This window comes from Antechinus flavipes, chromosome 3 (genome assembly GCF_016432865.1).
Source record: "Antechinus flavipes isolate AdamAnt ecotype Samford, QLD, Australia chromosome 3, AdamAnt_v2, whole genome shotgun sequence".
Classification (NCBI taxonomy): Eukaryota; Metazoa; Chordata; class Mammalia; order Dasyuromorphia; family Dasyuridae; genus Antechinus; species Antechinus flavipes.
In genome coordinates, this window is record NC_067400.1 from 229,543,251 (window position 1) to 229,565,295 (window position 22,045).

The 22,045-nt window shown below is 34.1% G+C and overlaps 1 protein-coding gene across 1 annotated transcript in view; it reads left to right on the plus strand.

Moving 5' to 3' along the window:
- CYFIP1 (cytoplasmic FMR1 interacting protein 1) overlaps window positions 1-22,045 on the plus strand; it is a 160,313-nt gene that overhangs the window by 46,868 nt on the left and 91,400 nt on the right. Inside the window, exons 2-6 of the mRNA XM_051984628.1 lie at window positions 9,867-9,990; window positions 10,309-10,398; window positions 11,278-11,355; window positions 13,823-13,924; window positions 15,078-15,259. Of these exons, the coding sequence (XP_051840588.1) occupies window positions 9,874-9,990; window positions 10,309-10,398; window positions 11,278-11,355; window positions 13,823-13,924; window positions 15,078-15,259 (569 nt within the window). The 5' untranslated portion in view covers window positions 9,867-9,873. The remainder of the gene's footprint in view (window positions 1-9,866; window positions 9,991-10,308; window positions 10,399-11,277; window positions 11,356-13,822; window positions 13,925-15,077; window positions 15,260-22,045) is intronic.

The following is a 22,045-nucleotide window of genomic DNA, read 5'->3' on the forward strand; positions in this document are numbered from 1 at the left end:
AATTATTTCATTCCTATTAGATTATAAATTCCTAATTTTTGTGTCCAAAGTACCTGGTACTTGTTTGTACTTAATGTTTATTAAATTAACAAATTCATTTAAATGATTCAATTTGTTATTAACTTCCATGAGACATGTTCAGGTAGAGATGATTAGCCTTTAAAAAATTTTGAGCCTTGATGTGTTTGCCTTCTTTGTAATGCTGAAACTTTTGGTTTTAGGTTTATCTTCAGTGGTTGTCTTTGGAAATAACCTGCTTTCACTGTCTGGCTGCATGTTGGGACAATTGTGTAGCCTCCTTGGCTCTGCAGCAACCTTTGACTTGGAAGTTCTCAATGTATTCATAACAGCCCAGAGTTTACCCTGTTCTGTTGTCATGGAGGTAAACTGGCATTGACTGTACTCCTCTGGTATTTGGGAGAAGCCAAACTAAAGTCAAGACTGCATATTTAGCAAAGCTAAACATATGCAGTTTTTACAAAAGAAGTATGTGATCAGTCATATTGTTGTGTGTGAATTAATATTGTTAGAAAAATTAATTTTTAAAATCAATCTCCTTAAAAATTTTTTAATCATTTTATTGATTTTTTTTTTTTTTTGTTCCATATATCTTCCCATAGTTTTCCCAGGTAACCTTCCTCTCTTCCCCCCAACAACTTCCTTGAGAGCCATTTCATATGACAGAGTATTTTTTTTATTGAATAATCTATGTACAAAGATAAATAAAATACATCAGTTACATTATGATGTATATTATATATATGTTATAATAACATGTCAGTATCTCAAGTATTTTGTCTGTGGAAATTTAGTACAAATACAGATATAGAAGTGATAATAATGATAATTCAATTCTGTATAGCTCTTAAATGTTTAAATAGCATTTTCTTCACAACTCTTTGATAGAGGAAATACAGGTATTTTCTTATTTTTCAAGATCTCAGATTTCACTGGTAGAGAGAATTCCTGGTAAGGGAATGGTTTTACAATGCATCTGACTGTAGAACTATTCCTCAATATATAATCTTAGAAATTTGACTTGCTCAGAATCCTATATCCAAGTTGGAATTTGAACCTGCCTTGGGGGTTAGCTACATATACATTATGTCAAACCACCTCTCAATTCAAGAGGGCCTTTTTTTTTTCCTTTACAAGGGGAAACTGAGACTGAAAGGGCCATGTCACTTAGGATCCTAGATTTCGACTTGAAAATATAAGTAGAGGCTATTTAGTCCATTGTTTTCATTAAGAAACTGAGACAATAACAATACTTAAGGTCATGTAGGTAATGAGTGGCTGTCCATTTATGATTACTGTATCTCTGTCTCTCTGTGTCTCTATGTGTGGCTGTCTCTCTATATGTCTGTCTCTATGTCTTTATGTCTCTGTCTCTGTGTGGGTATCTTTCTCTCTGTCACACACACAATGTATGTGTCTCTCTCTTTCTGTCTCTGTATCTGTGTGTTTCTGTCTATCTGTCTTATATGTACATATTTATTTATATACTGTTGTTCCCACTATCCCTCATTAGAAGCTAGTTTTTTGAGGACGGGGATTCTGTCTTGTGCCTTTCTTTATTTCTTCAGCTGGCAATAACATGCCTGACTACAAAATAAGCATTTAAGAAATTCTTGCAGCCTGACCCGCTGATATATTAACCTGTGTTCTCTGATTAAATTCTGTATTCTTTTACAAAAGAGTAATAAGGGTAAAAGATAAATCCCAGCAAAGTGATTTAAGCAAATTTATGTAATGGGAGAGATCATTTTCCAAATGGGGAATCAGGCAAGAGGAGGTGACTCTTGAACTGGGCAAGGAGAGTTTACAAATTTCCAGGCATTTGGGATAGCCTCTATGAAGAGAGAACAGGAAAAGATTAGAGATAAGAATAGTGGCCATTTGGGCTGTATAAGTGGTAAGAAATAAGATAGAAATGGTAAATTAGAGTCCTTGTGGAGGTACTTAAATGTCAGACTCGACATTATGCATTTTTATTTTTCTTTAAAAATAAATAAGTACATACAGTTGTGTTGTAATAAGTATATACAGCTCAAATTCTGCTGATTTTATTTTATTTTTTACTTTATATTGACCTTGAATAAGTTTTCCATATTTTTTATGCTTTTTTAATCCTTTTATGGCACCACAATATTTATTATTAATAAAATTTATTCAGTTCCCCAGTTGTTGCCAATAAAGGTCATCCCTCCCTTTTTTTTTTAAATTATTAAAAAAATAGAAGCTTTAGATGTACTTACACACACACACACACACACACACACACACACACACACAGCCCTTTTCTCCTTTTGCACTGCATTTGAGAGTCCTAAGCAGTGCAATTTGTTGGATTGGAAGATAAGGTCTGTTGTTTTGATTTTTGAAGATCATAGATTTAGAGTTGGAAAAGACATTAGTGGTCAACTTCTAGCCTTCTCATTTAATGGATGAGGTCAATTAAGTAGCAAAATTGGGATTTGAATTCAGGTTTTTTACTGCAGAGCCAGTATACTTTTCACTGCTCCATAGTACCTAAAGTTTAATTGCATGCTATCATGTTGCTCCCCAATATGTCTATACTAATCTTCATTCCTGCCATTAGTTTACTAAACTGTTACTTTTTGTCTTATTGGAGAAGGAGGCCATCAAAGGTCTTTATTTAATAGCATTTAAATTTTTCCAATCACATGGAAAGGCAGTTTTCAGTGTTCATTCTTTGAAAGATTTTGAGTCCTAAATTTTTTCCATTCCTTTCCAAGGCAGCAAACAATCGGATATATGTTAAATAATATGTGCAATCCTTTTAAACATATTTCCATATTTGTCATGTTGTACAAGAAAAATCAGACTCAAGGCGGCAGGGGTGAGGGGAGGGGAGGAGACATGAGAAAGAAAAAAACAAATAAAAAGGTGAAAATATTATGCTTTCATTTATAATCAATCTACATAGTTCTCTCGATATGTGATTGGCATTTTTCATCCCAAATCTATTAGAATTGCCTTGAATTGCTGCATTCTTGAGAAAAGCCAAGTCCATTACAATTGATCATCCCATAATCTTGTTACTGTGTACAATGTTTTTCTTGTTCTGCTCACTTCACTCAGCCTCAGTTCATGTAAGTCTTTTCAGATTTTTCTGTAATCAGCCTGCTCATCATATCAATAGTATTCCATCACCTTTGTATACTATAATTTATTCTGCCATTTCTCAGCTGATGGGCATCCACTCAAGTTCCAGATTCTTGCCACTACAAAAAGATTTCTTATAAACTTTTTTGCACATAGAGGTTCTTTTCCTTTTTTAATTACCTCTTTGGCATACAGATCCAGTGGTGAGACTGATGGATCAAGGGATATACATTATTTAGGTATATAAGCTACTTATTAATGCTAGCTATTACATAACTCAGCAAACCCAGTTATACTTTTTTGCTTTTTTTTTTCTTAGTCACCTTTTATTAGGGACAATTTAGCATTTTTTCCTTGTGAAAAAGACATGATTTCTAACTAGGAACTATGTTTTTTCTTCCAGATTAGACAAGATTTTTCAAGTTGTGTTATACCAAAGATTCTTTTTCCCCCTTCTCAAAGTATTTCATTTTTCCAAATACACGTAAAGATAATTTTCAACATTTATTTTTGTAAGAGTTTTACACCAAAGTTTAACCTTTGTTCCTCAGATCCTTTGGAATTATGTGAAATTAGATGGTGAAAAATTAACCTAATTAATTTTGCTAACCTCTAACTGAAATTAAGTATTTCCTTCAATTATTGGAAAATATTCAAAGAAGAGTTTATAGGGTTCATCAGATTGCCACAGTGGTCTACAATACAAGGCTTCACCATTCCCCAGGCTGCTAAAAAAAAAAAAAATCCCCAACAGATTGTGTTGATCACATTGTGGTCTAGTTTCTGTACCTCCTTAACTTATGAGCAGCTGACAGAAAGGAAGTAGATGACTATCGCAGAATCAACAAACATGTTCACCTAAACAGGAAGAATCTTCTTCCTCATTCAGGACTTGATTTTGTGGTGAACTCGGGAGGAAAAGCTGCTGAGCCATAGTAATAAAGTGGATATTTTCTTAAAATAAATGCCACACCCTAAGTAAAAACCCCAATTTCTTCTTTGTATCACCTCTCTCCCCTAGTTCAAAGTGCAAATTTTAAAATATACTTGTACCCTGTTTACTTTATTTATAGTAGATGTGCACAACAATCCTCAGTATTTTGAAATAGGAAAATATATGAAAATTACAGATGTATTACTGGCCTTCAATTGGTGAATTTTCATTTTAGAACAGGTGTCTGTGCAGGGAGGAACAAATGTTTTTGCAATAAATTATATTAATAATATTTTTGATCATTTGATTAAGTTATCTTTTCTCTCTTTTTTGTTAAGTTTCCACATTCTGATTACACTTAAAATGAAAATAGAAATTTGGGGAGTTTTTTTTCTTCATCCTATTTTTTTCCTATGGCTAGCAACTGTGAGAGCAAACCTTATATATTTTTCTCAATATTTACTGTAGTTACTTGTAGAAGTCTGGATTTAGAGATTTAAGGGACATCTTTCCAGTCCAATGCCTCTCTCTGATTTTAGAGATGAGATCCTAAGATTTAGATAAGAAAAGGGAGTTCATCTAGGTTATATAGCTGGTAAATAGCAGACGCAGCCTCTGACTCTATCCAAATCCAGTGTTCTTTCCACCATAACATGCCACCTTGTTTTTAAAAAGCCTGCTCTTGGAACAGGAACTATTTTCAGTAGTGTTATAATTAAATCTGAAGGATCTGGGGACTAGGTTAGTTTCATGTATTTAGTATAGTGAGTGCCTGGAGAAATTGGGCCTTTTATTTTACTTTTTGAACTTTAAATATTACTTTGTTTTTTCAATTACATGCAAAGATCGTTTTCAACATTTTTTTTAAATAAGATTTTGAGTTCCAAATTTTTTTCTCCCCCTTTCCCCAAGATGGCAGGCAATCTCATATAGGTTAAACATGTACAATCGTATTAAACATATTTCCACATTAGTCATGTTGTAAAATAAGAAGCAGAACAAAAGGAAAAAAGCCATGGGGAAAAAATAAAAAGTGAAAATAGGCTGCTTTGATTTGCACTCTAACTCTATAGTTTGTTCTTTGGATGTAGATAGCATGAGTTTTTTGGAATTGGCATGGATCATTGTATTGCTGAGAAGAACTAGGTCATTCATAGTTTTGTTATTACTGTGTATGATGATCATCTCCTGGCTCTGCTCATTTATCCGATTCTGACTGCTTATTGTTTTTTATAGCACAATAATGTTCCATTATATTCATATACACAATTTTCCAATCATTCCCTCACTTCCAATTTCTTGCTGCCATAAAAGAGCTATAATAAATATTTTTGTACATGTAGGTCCTTTCCTCCTTTTTAATGATGTCTTTGGGATACAGACCTAGTAGAGGTATTGCTGGATTAAAGGGCAGTTTGATTGCCCTAAGGGTATAGTTCCAAATTGTACTCTAGAATGGTTAGATCAATTCACAATTCCACCAACAGTGAATCAATAGTATACCAGAAATTGTGCTTTTTACAGGTATAGTTAAAAAAAAAAACACATTAAAAAGTGTATATAAGATTGGGAGAAGCATGACTGCTTTAGTTTTGTTTCAGAGCGAAGGAAATTGGTTTGTGTCATCTATATGAAAAATTAGCTGTATGATGTATGAATGGGTGAACTTTGCTTTAAGTTGAGGGAGATGCTTATTATTTGTTTGAATAATGGGAAATTTCATTAATAAACTTAAAAATATGTCTTATCCAGTTACATGCCACCTATTGAAAAATATATCTATTTAGGTAAAATAAGGTATTCTTCCATTGATAGTATTTTCCGACCCATGAGATTGGCAGATCTCAAAGTGACCTTTGTCACTTGTTGCCCAAATCTTGTTTTAGATTTAGAGCAACCAAAAGCAAGATAATTAAGGAAATTGTCCATCTCTAGAAGAGCACTTACTTGGTGAGGTTAAGATATTTAGGGGGAAATTATCCCCCTGAGGTTGCAGAGATATGAAGGATGTTAAAAACAGAAAGTTTGTGGTTTTTTACCACTAACCAGTTTTTAATTCACTGAAAGGTTTTTCATGCTTTTGGTTGTTCAGCTGTGGTTTTCTCTCTCAAGCTTTATGGTTCTGAGACAAACTGCCCACCTGTTAATTAACCTCTAGTTAATTTTGATCTGAAAACTAGTGATTTACATCACTAGTAGCATCAGAAAATGTGCTGAGATATCATTTGGGGATTTATTCCATGTTCATAAGCAACGATCTAAGTGTTAGGTGGTGTTCTAGAGAGAAGATTTGATTTCTTGGCTGTTTTGATGTTCCAAAAACTTGTTTTATTTCTTCTGGAGAAGCCAATTTCCATTTAGAGTTGCAGTTTCTTTCTTTAAAACATCTTGGAGTCAGCAGATGGGGAGTTTGGAGGAGCCATGCAATTACTCTTTCTCCATGTCCTCCCAATATTGTCTTTCTTGTTGATAAACATAAATAATTGGCTCTATGTTTAATTCATCTACTCTAGTGTCTTTAGCAAACAAAGATCTATAGATTGCGTGGAAGACCATTTTCAAATCTCACCTCTAAACTTAAGATCCCAGATGAAAGGAAGCTTAGGGGATCATCTCCTAAGCAGACTCGGAGAAATTAAGTGTTTTGCCCAGAATTATATAGTAAGAACTGGGATTCGAACTCGGGTCCTGTGACTACAAATCCAGGGTTCTTTTCATTATATCCAAGAGCTTATTATTTTACTATGATATTACTGTGGGATTGTAGAACAGTTAATCATCTTCTCTGAGCCCCATTTTCCTCATGTTGGCAAATAATCACTATAGTTCCCATATTCACAGGATTTTTTGTGATAATCAAATGAGATTGGGGCAGCCAGATGGTACTCATAGAGTACCAGGCAAGAAATCAGGATGACTAATCTTCCTGAGTTTAAATTTGGTCTCAGACACTTGTTAACCTGATCATTCTGGGGAAGTCCCTTAGCCCCATTTGCCTTAGTTCCTCATCTGAAAAATGGGCTGGAAAAAAAATTACTCTAGTATCTTTACCAAGAAAACCCCAGATGGGGTCACAAAGAATCGTACACAACTGAAACAATTCAATAATTCAATAACAACAATTCCAAAGTCATATTTTTCAAAGTAGAAAATATTCTCTTCCTTCTAATCATATCCCAGTATCAAATCCCAAACTGTTCATACTGGGACTAGGAGTTCGTGACAAAGTTTAAATGATGGTGATTTTTCTTCTCTCTATGATAATAAATAGAGAATTTGACATATGTCATAATGTTTATATGTAGCATGTGTCGAGGATAAAAATAGGTTTCATTTTTGCCATTCTGTCCTAGAATTTCCTCTATCATTCCTTTTTATTCTGGGCTGTTAAACATTACACCAATTTTCTTTTTTAATGGTCTTTGTGACTAATGATCTATTTCTAATCCAAACAAAAGGAGGTATTTTGAAGGGATTATGAAGTTTACCAACATCTGGGTGATAAGAAAGAGCATTGTTACTTTCTTAAATTCCTCTTGGTTTATCTGTATTTGTTCTTTCCTTCAGATCCCGCCCCCAAAAGCCATTTCTGCCTAAGTCCTGGCTAATTCAGTCTTCCTTGTCTTTCCCAGTACTTTTGCCTCTTCAAGGATGTTTTATATCACTATTTCAAAGTCCGATTCTTCTTGTGCAGCAAAATAATTGTATGGTCATGTATATATATATATATATTGTATATAAAGTATATATTGTATATACTTTAACATATTTAACACGTATTGGTCTACCTGCCATCCTGGGGAGGTGGAACAAAAGGTTTCCCAACTGTCAGTGCTGAAAAATTACCCATGCATATATCTTGTAAATAAAAAGCTAAAAAAAAAAAAAAAAAAAAAAAAGAATGCTGCCATACAGTTTTCCAATTTTCCCAGCAATTTTTGTCAAAGTGTGAGTTCTCATCCTAAAAGCTGCAGTCTTTGGGTTTATCAAACACTAGATTACTGTAGTCCTTGACTATTGTGTCTTGTGAATCTAACTTATTCCATTGATTCACTGCTCTCTTTTTTAAGCCAGTGAGGTTACCTTCTACTAAGTTACCCTAGCTCTGAGTTTATATATTGAATTTTGTATTCAATTCTGTTTCTAGCAAGATGGCTCCAGGTTGTTGTTGGTGTCTCTGAATCATTATGTCCCAACCCCAGAATAGAACTGCTCCCTTCTATTCCAGATGGGCTGTAGGTTGCTTATAGCAAGAATTTTGGGACAGTTACTAAAACAGAGCTTAGGTTTGGCTTATGCTAAATTCTTGTAAAAAGGGACCACAAAAGACTTGTTTAAAAGTCAGTCAACAAACCTTTATTAAGTACTTTTTCTTTCCCAGGCATTCTGTTAAGTTCTGGGGTAGAAAAGAGGGTGAAAATAGTCTCAGTTTTGAAGGAGATTGTTCTTATAGTAACTAGGTAAAGCCTACAGAGTAGATTGGAGGTGACCTCAGAGAAGTCATTATTATCTGGTGGGACAGACAGAATTCTCCTATAGAAGGTGGGTTCTGAGCCTTTTTGAGTTTTGGGGGAAACCAGGTAGATCAAAAGGTGGAAGTGAAGTTAGAACTTTCAAATGTAAGAGATATACTCATTGACAAATACTTAAATGTGACACAGTAATCTGGAACTCCAAACGTGTGATTCATCCTGGAGAGCATTAGAGCTAGGAAGACAGCCTTTGACATATTCTGGCTATGTGACCCTTTTCAAATTATTCTTTTTGTGTATCAGACGGTTCTCTGAAATTTACAGCTTCAGAGAAGGTTCTGAACCACATTGATAGCAGAAGTTTTCATCATCTAGAGATTTTCTGATACTTGTGAAATCATAGATCTGTTTCCTTTCTCTATCTTGAGAAAAAAGGGTGGGGAAAACAGGAATTCACAAGAACTTGGAAAGATTTATAAGAATGACATAGAATAAAATAAGCACACATGAGAAAATATGCAGTGACTATGATAATGAAAATGGAAAAATCACTCAAAGGAAATAGAACTGCCAAATGATTGATTAACTAGTGAAGGAAATCCAGAATGAAACATTCTTTGGCAGGAATTTAGTTTGTTTTATGATTTATTACAAGGGTTTTGTTTCTCTTTTTTTTCTTTTCCATTGGGGACCAGAGAAAATAAATGCTTTTAAATTGGGGGGGGGGATTAATTTAAAAATCAGTGAAGGTTGCAGAGAACAGAGAGTAAAACAGCTTTCACCCCACAAATCAGAAAGGTGACGGAATACTATTACAGAACATTGAATGAATGCATTGTTAAAAACTGGTTGCTATGGTGGATTTTTTCCATGGCTGTTTTTTCACTGGGGGCAGGGGGAGTATTGAAGTGACCAATACAAGAAGGCAATGACAATGGGCATTAGTGAAATATATTTAAATAGATAAAAAGTATGTCTCCATGTGTAAGACTGCTTAGTAGAGGACATGTTTGATTCAATAGCTTGGTAGATTGTCTGAATGCTATAGGAGCAGCAGTAGAGACTTCAGTGGGAATCAGAGGGAGGAAGATGATACACCCATTGATTATTAGGAAACTTGCAAATTGTTGCAACTCCCTCCACTCTTGTTTCTAGCTTGGTATGTCTAATGGTTTTCTTCTGACACATTTAGACCTCAGGAAGGGAAGGGATGACAGTATGGGAGAAAGGATGGAAAAAGAAAGGGTAGATTTTTAGGTTTGTGAAACAATTTGAAAAAATAAAATATCCATGCTTAAGAATCCTGTTTCATTTTCTTGGTTGCGTGACAGGATCAAGATGACTGCCCAGGTGACCCTGGAAGATGCTCTGTCTAATGTGGACCTCCTGGAGGAATTGCCACTGCCAGATCAGCAGCCATGTATTGAGCCTCCACCATCTTCTTTGCTCTATCAGGTAAATAATTTTCAGAAATTGCAATTGCACTTGAACAAATAATATATAAGGGGCACCACAGTACCAGAAAGCACTGAATTTGGAACCAGAAATTGTGGGTTTCACACTTGACTTGGATACTAGTTTTACTATTTTCTATTTCTGAACTTTGAATTTCCTCATTTGTAAAATGAATATAATTTTGTACTACTTGAAATATTATTATGATGTTTTGTAAATGCACAACAAATAGTAATTATAATTAACATTAATTATAATTTACTTTTAAATAAACCTACCATTTCCCTTCTAAAGCTGTACTTTATTTTTTCTTCTTAGCCAAACTTCAACACTAACTTTGAAGACAGAAATGCATTTGTCACAGGCATTGCAAGATACATCGAACAAGCAACTGTCCATTCTAGCATGGTAATTCATTTGTTTATATTTATTTATTCTTTGCAATAGGGAATCTAAATGGTAAATAATAGATTTTTGAAAGTTAGCCCCTAATCCTTCCCCTCCTCCCTTTTTGGGTATTCTGTTGATAGTGATAAGGAAAATGGAATTTAAGAAAAGGTGATATCATTTTCACCAAGAGGAAAAATATATAAAGAAGTAAATAAATATAATTGTTTTTTCATTTGATAAATTCTTACCTCTTTTACATCTACATTATTGAAAAGTAGTATGACATTTGTGATTCTTTTGTAAGTTTACCTCCTGCTTTTTTCTCTTGATACTCTGGTAGAGCATAGATTTTTTTTCCCAGTATTTATCTCTTTTTCATATTAAAAACCAAGGGCCAGTTTTTTTTTTTTTTTATCAAATATGTTTAATTAAGAAAGTTTGTAGGTAGTACCTAAATGTGAATTTGCATTTTTCTGGAAGACAAATAGTGAACGTTCCATTGATGCACAAAGCAGCTTTCATTTGGGTTTAACCATATGCCTTAAAACCCAGCTCAGCACTGATTAAAGCATTGTTTAATGGTTAGAAGAATTTGGCATTAAAAGATATGTTAGAAGGTTTCCTGAGCTCTGGCGGCTATGTCATACCATTTAAGGTTGTATCTTCATTTTCATCTCACTAAAGCAGAGTGCTCAAGCCATGGAAAAAGAAATGCTAAAATCTAAATTTGAAGGGGAGGCTTAATGTTTTTTTCTACAGAGGACAAAAAAAAAATCAGTCCAGTTTAATTTGTCTTATTATATCATTGTAACCACACTTCCCTTTTTTTAATTACATGTTTTTCACTTGGAGATTTCTTGCCAAAGTGTTCCTTTGTGTTCTTGTGTCCACTTGTAGAATGAGATGTTAGAAGAAGGTCAGGAATATGCTGTCATGCTGTACACATGGAGAAGCTGCTCCAGGGCCATTCCTCAGGTAAAGAAATATAAAATATCATGGTTCTTGTAGACTTCGTAGGAATCTTTTTCAAGCTCTGCCCAGTGTGTCCATTGAAACAATGTATATTTCTTTCCTCTATCATCATTTAATTGATTCTGTGAAGTCAGAGGATTTCAAAGATGGCACCAATGATGATTTGGATGATTTTTGTCTGAGGACAATTTTAGCTCAGTGTCAAGAAGTTGGCAGATAGAGTTGGGCTCTGGTTGTTAACTACCACTCATGAAACTGTCTGCTGTGGCAGAGAGAAGGGTTGAGCCCTCATTAGGGGGCAGAACACTTTCTTTCTTTCTTTTTTTTTTTTTTTTGCATGTTTTTGTTTATTTTTATTTTTATTTTTTTTAAAACTTTTTATTGACAGAACCCATGCCAGGGTAATTTTTTACAGCATTATCCCTTGCACTCACTTCTGTTCCGATTTTTCCCTTCTCTCCTTCTACCCCCTCCCCCAGATGGCAAGCAGTCCTTTATATGTTAAATAGATTACAGTATATCCTAGATACAATATATGTTTGCAGAACCGAACAGTTCTCTTGTTGCAGAGAGAATTGGATTCAAAAGGTATAAATAACCCGAGAAAAAAAACAAATGCAAACAGTTTATATTCATTTCCCAGTGTTCTCTCTTTGAGTGTAGTTGCTTCGGGGCCGAAAACTTTCACAAGATAAGAACTGTGCTCACTGTGGGAATTATAGAGACTTCCTACTCTTATCATTTTTTAAATTAAAATTCGGTATTTTCAATATCTTATTTTTCCTTGTTCCCCCACTCTAGCTTTCCCCACCTCCACAGGGAAGTAAAACAAAAGCAAAACTCATTAAATATGCATAGTTAATAAAATGCAATTCCCTCATTGACCCTGTCCAAAAATCATTTTTCTTATTCTGAAACCTGAATCTTTCACCTCTGTCAGGATGATCAAACATGCTCCATCACCAGGTCTCTGGTTGGACTGTGAGCTCCTTGAAGACATGGACATCTCTTTCCTTTCTTTAGCTGCATTACTTTAGCACATAGTAGGTGCTTGATAACTATTTTTAGTGATTGGTCACTGCATTGATCATGCTTAAGTCTTTTAAAGATGTTTGTATTTGCAGTGTGGCTATTGTGTAAATTGTTTTCTTGATTCTTCCCACTTTATTCTCCATCAGTTCATACAAGTTTTCCCAGCTTTCTCTGAAACCAAAAAAGTAATTCTAAACAGTGAAAACATGAATATAAATAAAAAGTAGAAGATATGTACAAAATAGATGAAAGTTAATGTTAGAGGAGAGGCACTAATTACAAGGAGAACCTGAAAAGATCTCCTCCAGAAGCTGGTGCTGGAGACAAATCTTGAAGCAGTCCAGGAGTTTTAAGAAGTGATGGTGTGTTTAACATAACTTGCCATCTGGGGAAGGGCGAGAAAATCGGAACACAAGATTTTGCAAGAGTTAATGTTGAAAAATTATGTATATGTTTTGAAAATAAAAAGCTTTAATTAAAAAAAATAACATTTAAAAAAAAGAAGTGATGATGAAGAGAAGGGGAGGACCATTCCTAGCATAGAGAACCACCAGTGCAAAAATAGACAAGTGAGAGAAGTATTCCCTTGTGTGAGAGTAGGAAGTAGATCTGTGTGGTGGACCATGGAGCTTGTGGAGGAGAGTAGTGTCTAAAATCAGAAAGATAACACATCCTTAAAATATTAAAGTATTCCAGCCCATAAGTTGGAGAATGTCTGAATAAGTTGTGGTATATAATTGTAATCAGATACTGTTGTGCTATGTGAAATGTTGAGCAAGTTGATTTCAGAAAAACTTGGAAAGATTTACATGAACTGATGTAGAGTGAAGTGAATAGTACCAGGAAAACATTGTACATAGTAATAACAACATTATGAATAACTAAATGATTTAGCTATTTTCAGCAATACAATAATCCAAAACGGTCTCAAAGGACTCATGATGAAAAATGTCATCCAACTCCAGAGAATGGAGTTTTAATGCTATTTTAATGCAGACCAAAGCTTATTATTTTTTACTTTATTATTTTAATTATATATAAATATGTGTGTGTGTGTATGTACACACACACACACATATATATCAGTGTATATATGTACATAAATAGGCATATATACATACATATACATATATTTTTTGGTTTGAATTTTCTTTCATAAAATGACTAACATGGAAATAAGTTTTACATGATTGTACATGTATAATCTATATCAGATTGCTTACCATCTGAGGGAGGAGGGAGAGTGAATGAAAGAATTTGGATCTAAAATTTTTTTTTAAATGTTAAAAATTATTTTTCTATGTAATTGGGAAAAATTAAAATATTACTTAAAAAAAAAGTTTTACAGGGACCAGGATCCTGCTAGGATATAGTACTTGTGAAAAGACTGACTATTTTCTAAGATGGAAATTTCTTAATGACTTTATTTTTTCTTCAGGTCAAATGCAATGAACAACCAAACAGAGTCGAGATTTATGAGAAGACTGTGGAGGTGCTAGAACCAGAAGTCACCAAACTGATGAATTTTATGTACTTTCAGGTAAATACAGAAAAGTAAGCCAGGGAAATTAAGTGTGTGCAGAAATGCTGGCAAACCTACAATTCCTGTTGAATACTCCTAGTTCCAAATTTGATATGTATAGAAGCATGAGTTGTTGAAAATATGTATTATTTATGGGGGACTTCTTCTAAATTGGAAACATATATATAGTAGACACTTGGCCGTTTTTGCTTACTTCTTTGTGCATGAAAAATACTGTTTCTTGCTTCTTCATTTGGAAGCTTCTCATTTCCTTCACTTTCTAATGGTGCAAACTGCAAAATATCTTGCCATTTTTTTCCCAGAAGAATACTTTAAAACTTTTTTTTTAAGTGGACCCTTTGTATAGAAGGGACTTTCCTTGATCCTTTATTTTAGATAGTATACATTGCCTGAGGATTTTTATCACTGGAGTTTATCTACAAAAAGCAGAAATATAAAAAATATCTTTAAGGCTCTGGATTTTGGTTTTTTGTTTGTTGTTGTTGTTGTTTTTAATGGCTTAATACAGATAAGAAGTCAGTCTTGTATCCTTTGTACAGATAACTCACAGGCTATATATTCAGTCCTAATCTTTCCTCTGAACTTCACTTCTATGACCCCAGTTGCTTCTTGGATAGTCTTACTGAATGATCTGGAGACATATCAAGCTTAACATGACCCAAACAGAATTTATTTATCTCTCCTTTCAGATCCTCCACTATTTTTCCAGGAGCCAAAGTTTGTAATCTTAGCACTAGCTGTTCCTTGGTTACTATCTACTAGGAGTATTCCGTCCTTTTCTTTACCTCTTGGAAGCCTTATTTTTCTTTGAAACTCTTCTCAACACTACTTTTTACATCAAGCCTTTCCTAATACCTCTGTTTCTTCCATCTTTACCTTACATTTACTAAGTCTTATGTGTGTATTCATTGCATGTATTTGTATTTTTTTTTTTTCTTTCTCGAAACTGTAAGCTTCCTGAGGGCAAGGATTGTTTAATTTTTTCTTTATATGTCTAGCACTTAACATGGTGTCTGGCACATAGTAAGTTCTTAATAAATGCTTTTTAATTGATTGATTATCTCTGAATAAATGCTATCAGATTCATTAGGGGAAAACCATTTCCTCATTGATTTGGTAATTTTCTTCCTTTTTTGCTGTTTCTCTTCAGAGAAATGCTATTGAACGTTTCTGTGGGGAGGTGAGACGCTTGTGCCATGCAGAGAGGAGGAAGGACTTTGTATCTGAAGCATATTTAATCACCCTAGGCAAGTTCATCAACATGTTTGCTGTGCTGGATGAATTGAAAAATATGAAGTGCAGTGTGAAGAATGATCATTCAGCATATAAACGGTGAGCTTCAAGGACAGAAATCTGTGTAGGGTGTCCCTGTGCTCACAAGAGCCCATCACAATGAAGATTTCTTAGAGCATGATAGGAGTCTTTGTTCTGTTCTGGCAGTCACTGGGGATGAGATTCCTTTGTGTCTTGGTAAATAAGACTACATATAAGATGTATCACACATATTTTTCCCCTTTCCCCCCAGTTTCTTAATCTCTGTACATTACACATACATTTCTTCCCGAGTTAAGCTTTGGATATTGTCCTCATCAACAAATAAATATTGATCATATGCGGCCATTAGGTGTTAAATTCATAGGGAAATATAAGACATATCCTGCTCAAGAGGAATGGTCTAATTAAGACTCACAAGTAGTGTATAATTTGAAGTAGGGTGGATTGAGCACTCAAGGTCTGCTTCTTTAGAAAGATTATTAACAATAGTCATCTGTGTCCTTCAGATTCTTAACCTTGGAAATGAGATTTTTTTCCATGTCTGACAATTACTACCATACTCAGGAGATGCACACAGGTTGCAAATATTAGGAACTAAGCTTCCTTTGAATACATGCTATTATTTGCTAACAAGTTATTATGAAAAGGTATCATGTAGGAGGAAGGAGAAAGAAGATAATTCTCATCTGAAAATAAATTGAATAAAAGAAAATGTATCCATATATTGGCTGGGATACTCAGAAATTCTCAAGGCCCTATAGACATGAATCCATGTCTGTTCTCAAGTAATATGTTTGCTATCCTATTTAATAGTTTTATTATGAAAAACTTACTTAAGGGAGGATATGTGATGTTTTTAAGAATTCAGAGGACTTTTGAAAAAAGAGGAAGATAGTAGTACAAAGTAGGAATAGTTAGCATATGTAATACCTTGGAAAGAGGTATAAGACTAAGAATTGATAAGGAAGAGTGTATTGATAAGTAATTGATAAGGGAGTGATATGGAAATAAACTTGGCAATAGGAAATATGTAACAAAGACTGAGGGTAATTGAGCTTGCTATTGGTAGGTGATTAGTGTTTTTTTGAGGGGGGAGAGAGAAGTTTTCTAATCCATCTCTATTTCCTGCTAAGGCACTACACTACTTATAAAGATGAAACAGCATATGCTGTCATATCTGCAGTTGTCTTTCAGAACTTTTGTAAGCATCTTCTCTGTCACACTCACTTAGAATTTTTGAAAGTATAAAGTATAAATGAAGTATTTTGTATACTTAAGGAGTGAGCCTATGCTTTCATGAACTATGATGTCAGAGATATCCTTGTTATAGCTTTAGAGATTATGTGACATGAATAAATACTTATTCTTTTAGAAGGAATTCACAAAATTCATAGTCTTTTGGGGTTGGAGAAATACCTGAAGTTCTTTTAATCCATTCCTCTAGTCTTCCAAGCAGTGTAACTCTTGTGACAGCATATTATGTAAATTTAATATATTTTTGTAAGCTTTTTGTAAAATGCCTATTATGTGCACCAAAGAAAATCATTGGAATGGATTGAGAGATTTGGATTTTTAATCTTGGTTTTTATGCAGTTATTTTACTACTCTTCTTGGCTTCTTCTTACTTGACTTTTGTGAAGTTACTTCTGAGAAGCAGCTGGTGGTAAAGTGGACCTGAAGTCAAGAAGACCTGAGTTCAAATCTAGCTGCAAAATACTTATTAGATGTGTGACCCTTGGCCAATTACATAACCTCACTTTGCCTCATTTCCCCATCTGCAAAATGGGTAATAATGTTACCCCGAGGATTATTGTGAGGATTAAATGAATAATATTTGTAAAAACACTTATCATAATGTCTATAACATAGTAGGCAGTAAATAAATGTTTATTCCATTCTTTTCCCCTTCCCTCATATTCAGTTTTTGTTTATAAAATAGAGGGATGAAGTAGATTTTTAGGATTCTTCTCAATTTTTAATATCTGTGACTCACCAACCAGTTGACTTTGTAATGTGATCCAGTCCGTCATAGTATTGGCACTATTGTAATACTCCTATTTGTAAGATCTATGGATGCTTCTGTGGGAAAGGAACTGTGACTGGAACCCATCATTATTGTTTTATATATATGAAATAATTATTATTATTATCATCATCATAATCATGGTTATCACATCAATCTGTGAAACAAAAATATAAAATGGCCTCTAGCCTCTTGTGACCTATTTCTCATGCAGCATCTGAACATGTGAATGCTTAGATTTATGTAGTCTCTAGACAGTATATAAATGTTAAATTGTTGAAGATGCTATAAATGTGACAACTTGTCTAGTGACTGAAAAATCTAAAAATTGAATCATCTCAATCTTGACATCAGTATAAACAAAACTAGAAAACAAAAGGAAGGTTGACATAAGTGAAAGGATGGCTCCCAAAGCTCACCTTGGGAAATCAAATAAAGGAGTTGGCAGAATTGGTTTTATTATGTGTCCAAATACAAGAAACATCATTTCATGGGCTGTTTAGGTATCTTGTATGATGTATTTATAATCATAATTTACAAAAAGTACTATGAAAACAATTGTAGATTACGTGCTTGTATATGCTAAAGAGATAGAATTCATAAGATGTTTCACAGTCTTATTGAAACAAGCTGCCATACTCACACTGAAAAATGAGAGGTGTGTAGTGAAAAGTACAACTTTGCATAAAAGTTTAATTGATGTGTCAATTATCATAATGAGGAGATTTACAGAGACTAAAAATTTCTTTACGCAGCAAACACTTGGTTTATTTGCAGAACAGTGACATGTGGTTACTAAAGACAATGCTAGTTTAGATCTAAGAACTCAATTCATGGAGAAGGATGATGGAAGATTATAATCTATATGGCCCTGTAAGAAAGACAGAAAAAAACCAGGAAAGGAAGACTTGCCAAGAAATCCATTTAGGGAATATCATTCCAAAGGCATTTAAGGCTGAACAGCAAACAAACTTTTTTACCTCCTCCCTTCTCTCCTCCTTCCCCCCAAAAAGGAAAAAAAAAAGATCTTTCAAATGTGTTTATTTTTATAACAAATTCTTTTCATTATTAAAGATTAGAAAATAAAGTCCTAGATATGTTTTTGGAGGAAGTGGAAAGGGCATTAGAGGAAGCAAAGATGATAAAGCTATCTGGGCTAGAACTTGTGTATACAAAGGAGACAACCCAGTTTTTAATTTGTTGAAGGATTGATTGCAAGAGTTTCTGTCTGAAGGGAGGTGGCTGAGATGTTCAAAATATCCTGGACTTTATTTTTATGCCTGTAAAACAATTCAGTGACATCAGTAACTACCTACCTATGTACTTATTTTCCTTTTTCTAGAAAAAATGTTTATGCAAGTAATCTACACTCTCCTTGATGACTTAGAAGGAAAAAGATGGGCTTTCACAAATGAGACTACAGTGTCTAATGTATTTTTTTAAAATATTTTTTATTTTTAAATCAGCAAAAATCTGCTTTTTCTCCTTATCTTACCCACCTATCTACCACCATCATTGAGAACAAAAGAAAAATAGAACCAGTGTTTGAAACATCTGTCGTTGAGCAAAACAACTTTTCTTAATCAGTCATGTCTAATAAAAATATGCCTTATTTTACACCCTTAAATCTTTTACCTCTGGAGGTGGATAGCATCCTTAATCATTAGTCTTCTGGAATTACAATTGATTATACTGATGATAATTTCCAAATTCTTTCAAAATCATTTGTCTTTATCATAGAATATTAATTGTGTCAGTTAACTGAAAGTTGCAGATTACACAAGAGTCTCCTCTGCTTATTATTATGGATTGATTTCTTAAAAAAACATTGTTTGGTAAATATAAAAACCCTACAGGCAAGATGGCTCTTGTTTATGTGTCAAAATTATACATGAGTCCTTGAATGCTATGACAACAGTGATAGCTTTGTTCTCTGCTTATTATTATCACTTAGGATATAAGACAGGCAGACATCTCCTTGCCAAGGATATTTGCTATTGTTAGGTAGCAAATTTAAATGAAAGGAGTTTTTTATAGACGAACTGATCCTCCCAAGGTTCCGAATAATCATAATAGATAGTTGAAATTGTGCTAAATTGCATCAAGCTGTGGAATATTACAAAATCTCCAAAATAAGATCTCTTGGCGTTCAGTAGAGTTTGGCTCACTTATGGCAAATTAACTGGACTTAAGAATGTTATTGTCCAAATTGTAAGATGCTAATGGATGGACAATCTTATGGCTCATTTATCAGCCAGTGTATAGATTAAGACTTTGTAGATGGACAGTGAACTGAGGTTTCTTTGGAAAATCACAACAGTTCTTTTAATGAGTTCAAATTTTTCTCTGAGACTAGTGCCTCCCCTCACCTTTTTTTCCCTTAAAGCACAGATTTTTCTTTCTTTCTTTTTTTTGTTATTAATTTATATTAACTTTTAAAATATACATTTCTTTATGAATCATGTTGGGAAAGAAAAATCAGAGCAAAAGGGAGAGGGGGAAAAAAAAACAGAAAAAAAAAATGAACATAGCATGTGTTGATTTACACTCAATCTCAATAGCTCTCTTTCTGGATGCAGGTGGCATTTTCTATCCATAGTTTATTGGGATTGCCTTGAATCACTGAACCACTGAGAACCAAGTTTTTCATAGTTGATCATCTTGCTATTACTAAACACATATATTCTTATGAGGTGGCTGAGAGTTGAGGAAACTATAGCATTTAAAGAATTGAGGTTTAGAATGACCTAGAGGAGTGATGAAGAAATGGTCATAAGAAGATTTTTAGCCTACTGTGAACTAGTATTCATTCAGCAGAAGTGGTTTAAAGGATGTCATCAAAGAAATATATAAATCAAAAAGATAGTCTCATTATATTTCAAGATATGATGAGGAGTCACTATAGGAAGAATTTGTGTTCAAATAGTGTACTCTTAATGGTAAAGGAGATGGAAAAGGAATACAAATGAGACCCCTGCTGGGGGGGGGGGTCCACCCTTTGATGAATTAATATAGGAGAAGCACAAAGAGTAGGCAGACATAACTGAGTTGTAAAATATACCTGTTAGGGGAAATAGTCATATCACTGAGATCTTTAATTTGTTGGAGTAATGATAACTGACATTTATAGATCACTTTACATATATTATCTCATTTGAGTCTTACAGATTATGAGGAAATTGAGCATTAAAAACATTCAGTGACTAACTTAGTGTCATACAACTAATAAATGGTATAAATGGAGTTTGACCATATAGACTTCTTGATTCCAAGTCTTCCCGTCTTTCTACTACAATATACTGTCACAGCCCTTCCCCTGTACATTTTGGACAGTCTCCAATACCATTTCATTCTGATTTTGATGTAAATTTTTTCTACTCCCTGCTGAAGTGAACAGAAGGTTTCTACTTTGACTGCTTGGGGGACCGTTTTCTGTTAGCTACAGTTCCTTTTTTATAGATAATCTTACTTTGGGAATTAGCAAGAAGAAACTATATACATAGAAAAATCATATGTAGAAAATGGTAATAAATAGCTTGTAAAACAGAGACGTGATTTCTTTGAGAGGATGCATTTTCATTGGGTATTTATATATAGTGCAATAGATGGAATGCTGGGCTTTGAGTCAGGAAGATTTATCATTCTGAGCCTCAAATGCTTACTAGTTATTGTCAGTAGCTCAATTTCTTCATCATTTGTGAGAATCAAATGAGATAATATATGTAAAGTGATCTATAAACATCAGCTATTATTACTTCAGTAAATTAAAGATCTCAATCATATGAGTATTCCCCCTCATATGAGTATGTTTCACAACTCATTTATGTCTAGCTATCCTTTGTGGTTCTAGCTATTTAACCCTGTTTGCTTCAGTTCTTTGTCTGTAAAATGAGCAGGAGAAGGAAATGACAAACCATTTCCATATCCTTTACAAGAAAACACTAAATGGGATCAAGAAGAATCAGTCACAGCTGAAAACGACTGAACTTACAGCACCACTTTTATGGTGCTCTTCCCTGTGTCTTACTAGACAGTTCATGGGTTGCTGTGGCTAAAGAAAATTCATTTTATAGTCAAACTTCTGATGATGAGCCTCTCCTCACTGAGCTAGACTGATCCTTGAAATTAGACATCAGCCCATCTTTCTCCTTTTCCAGCTTGATAGAACCTTGTAAAGCTTGCACTCCACTGGGACAGCCTTTGAAAACTCAGGATTATCGCAAATCAGTGAATCAGCAGGCATTTATTGAACATTGATAGAAAAAAAACTAAACAGTGTTAGCCCTCAAGGGTCTTGCATTCTATTGGTGTCTGAGTAGGACTTTTGTGTAGCAGACAAGAAATAAAGCAAATTTGAAATGGGGAGAACCCATCTTTTAGTTAGGTTTTCAGTTGTGTAGAGACCCACTGAAGCTAGCCAGCAGCTACCTTGATTGAATATGGATAGGATTTGCTTGTGATGCTGGAGGACAAGATAAAGGATCAACATTATTAATGGATAAATATTTAAATATAAGCCAGTTAGAAATCTGGAGCACTGGATTTGTAGTCAGAGGGCTTAGTTGGAATCTTAGCTTGTCTACTTGTTATCTGTGTGCTTCTGGGCAAATCCCTTAACTACTCTGATTCCTCATATTTTTATAAAAAGAAGGTGGTAGGTGAATTACTGACAAAGTGTGTAAATACTTCACTAAATGAGCCTGGCAGGAAATCATGCTTAATTTTGGAAAGAGGTGATAAGCCCCCCTTTTTATTTTTTGTTGTTTTTTTGCTAAGGCGATTGAGGTTAAGTGACTTACCCAGGGTAACACAGCTCAGAA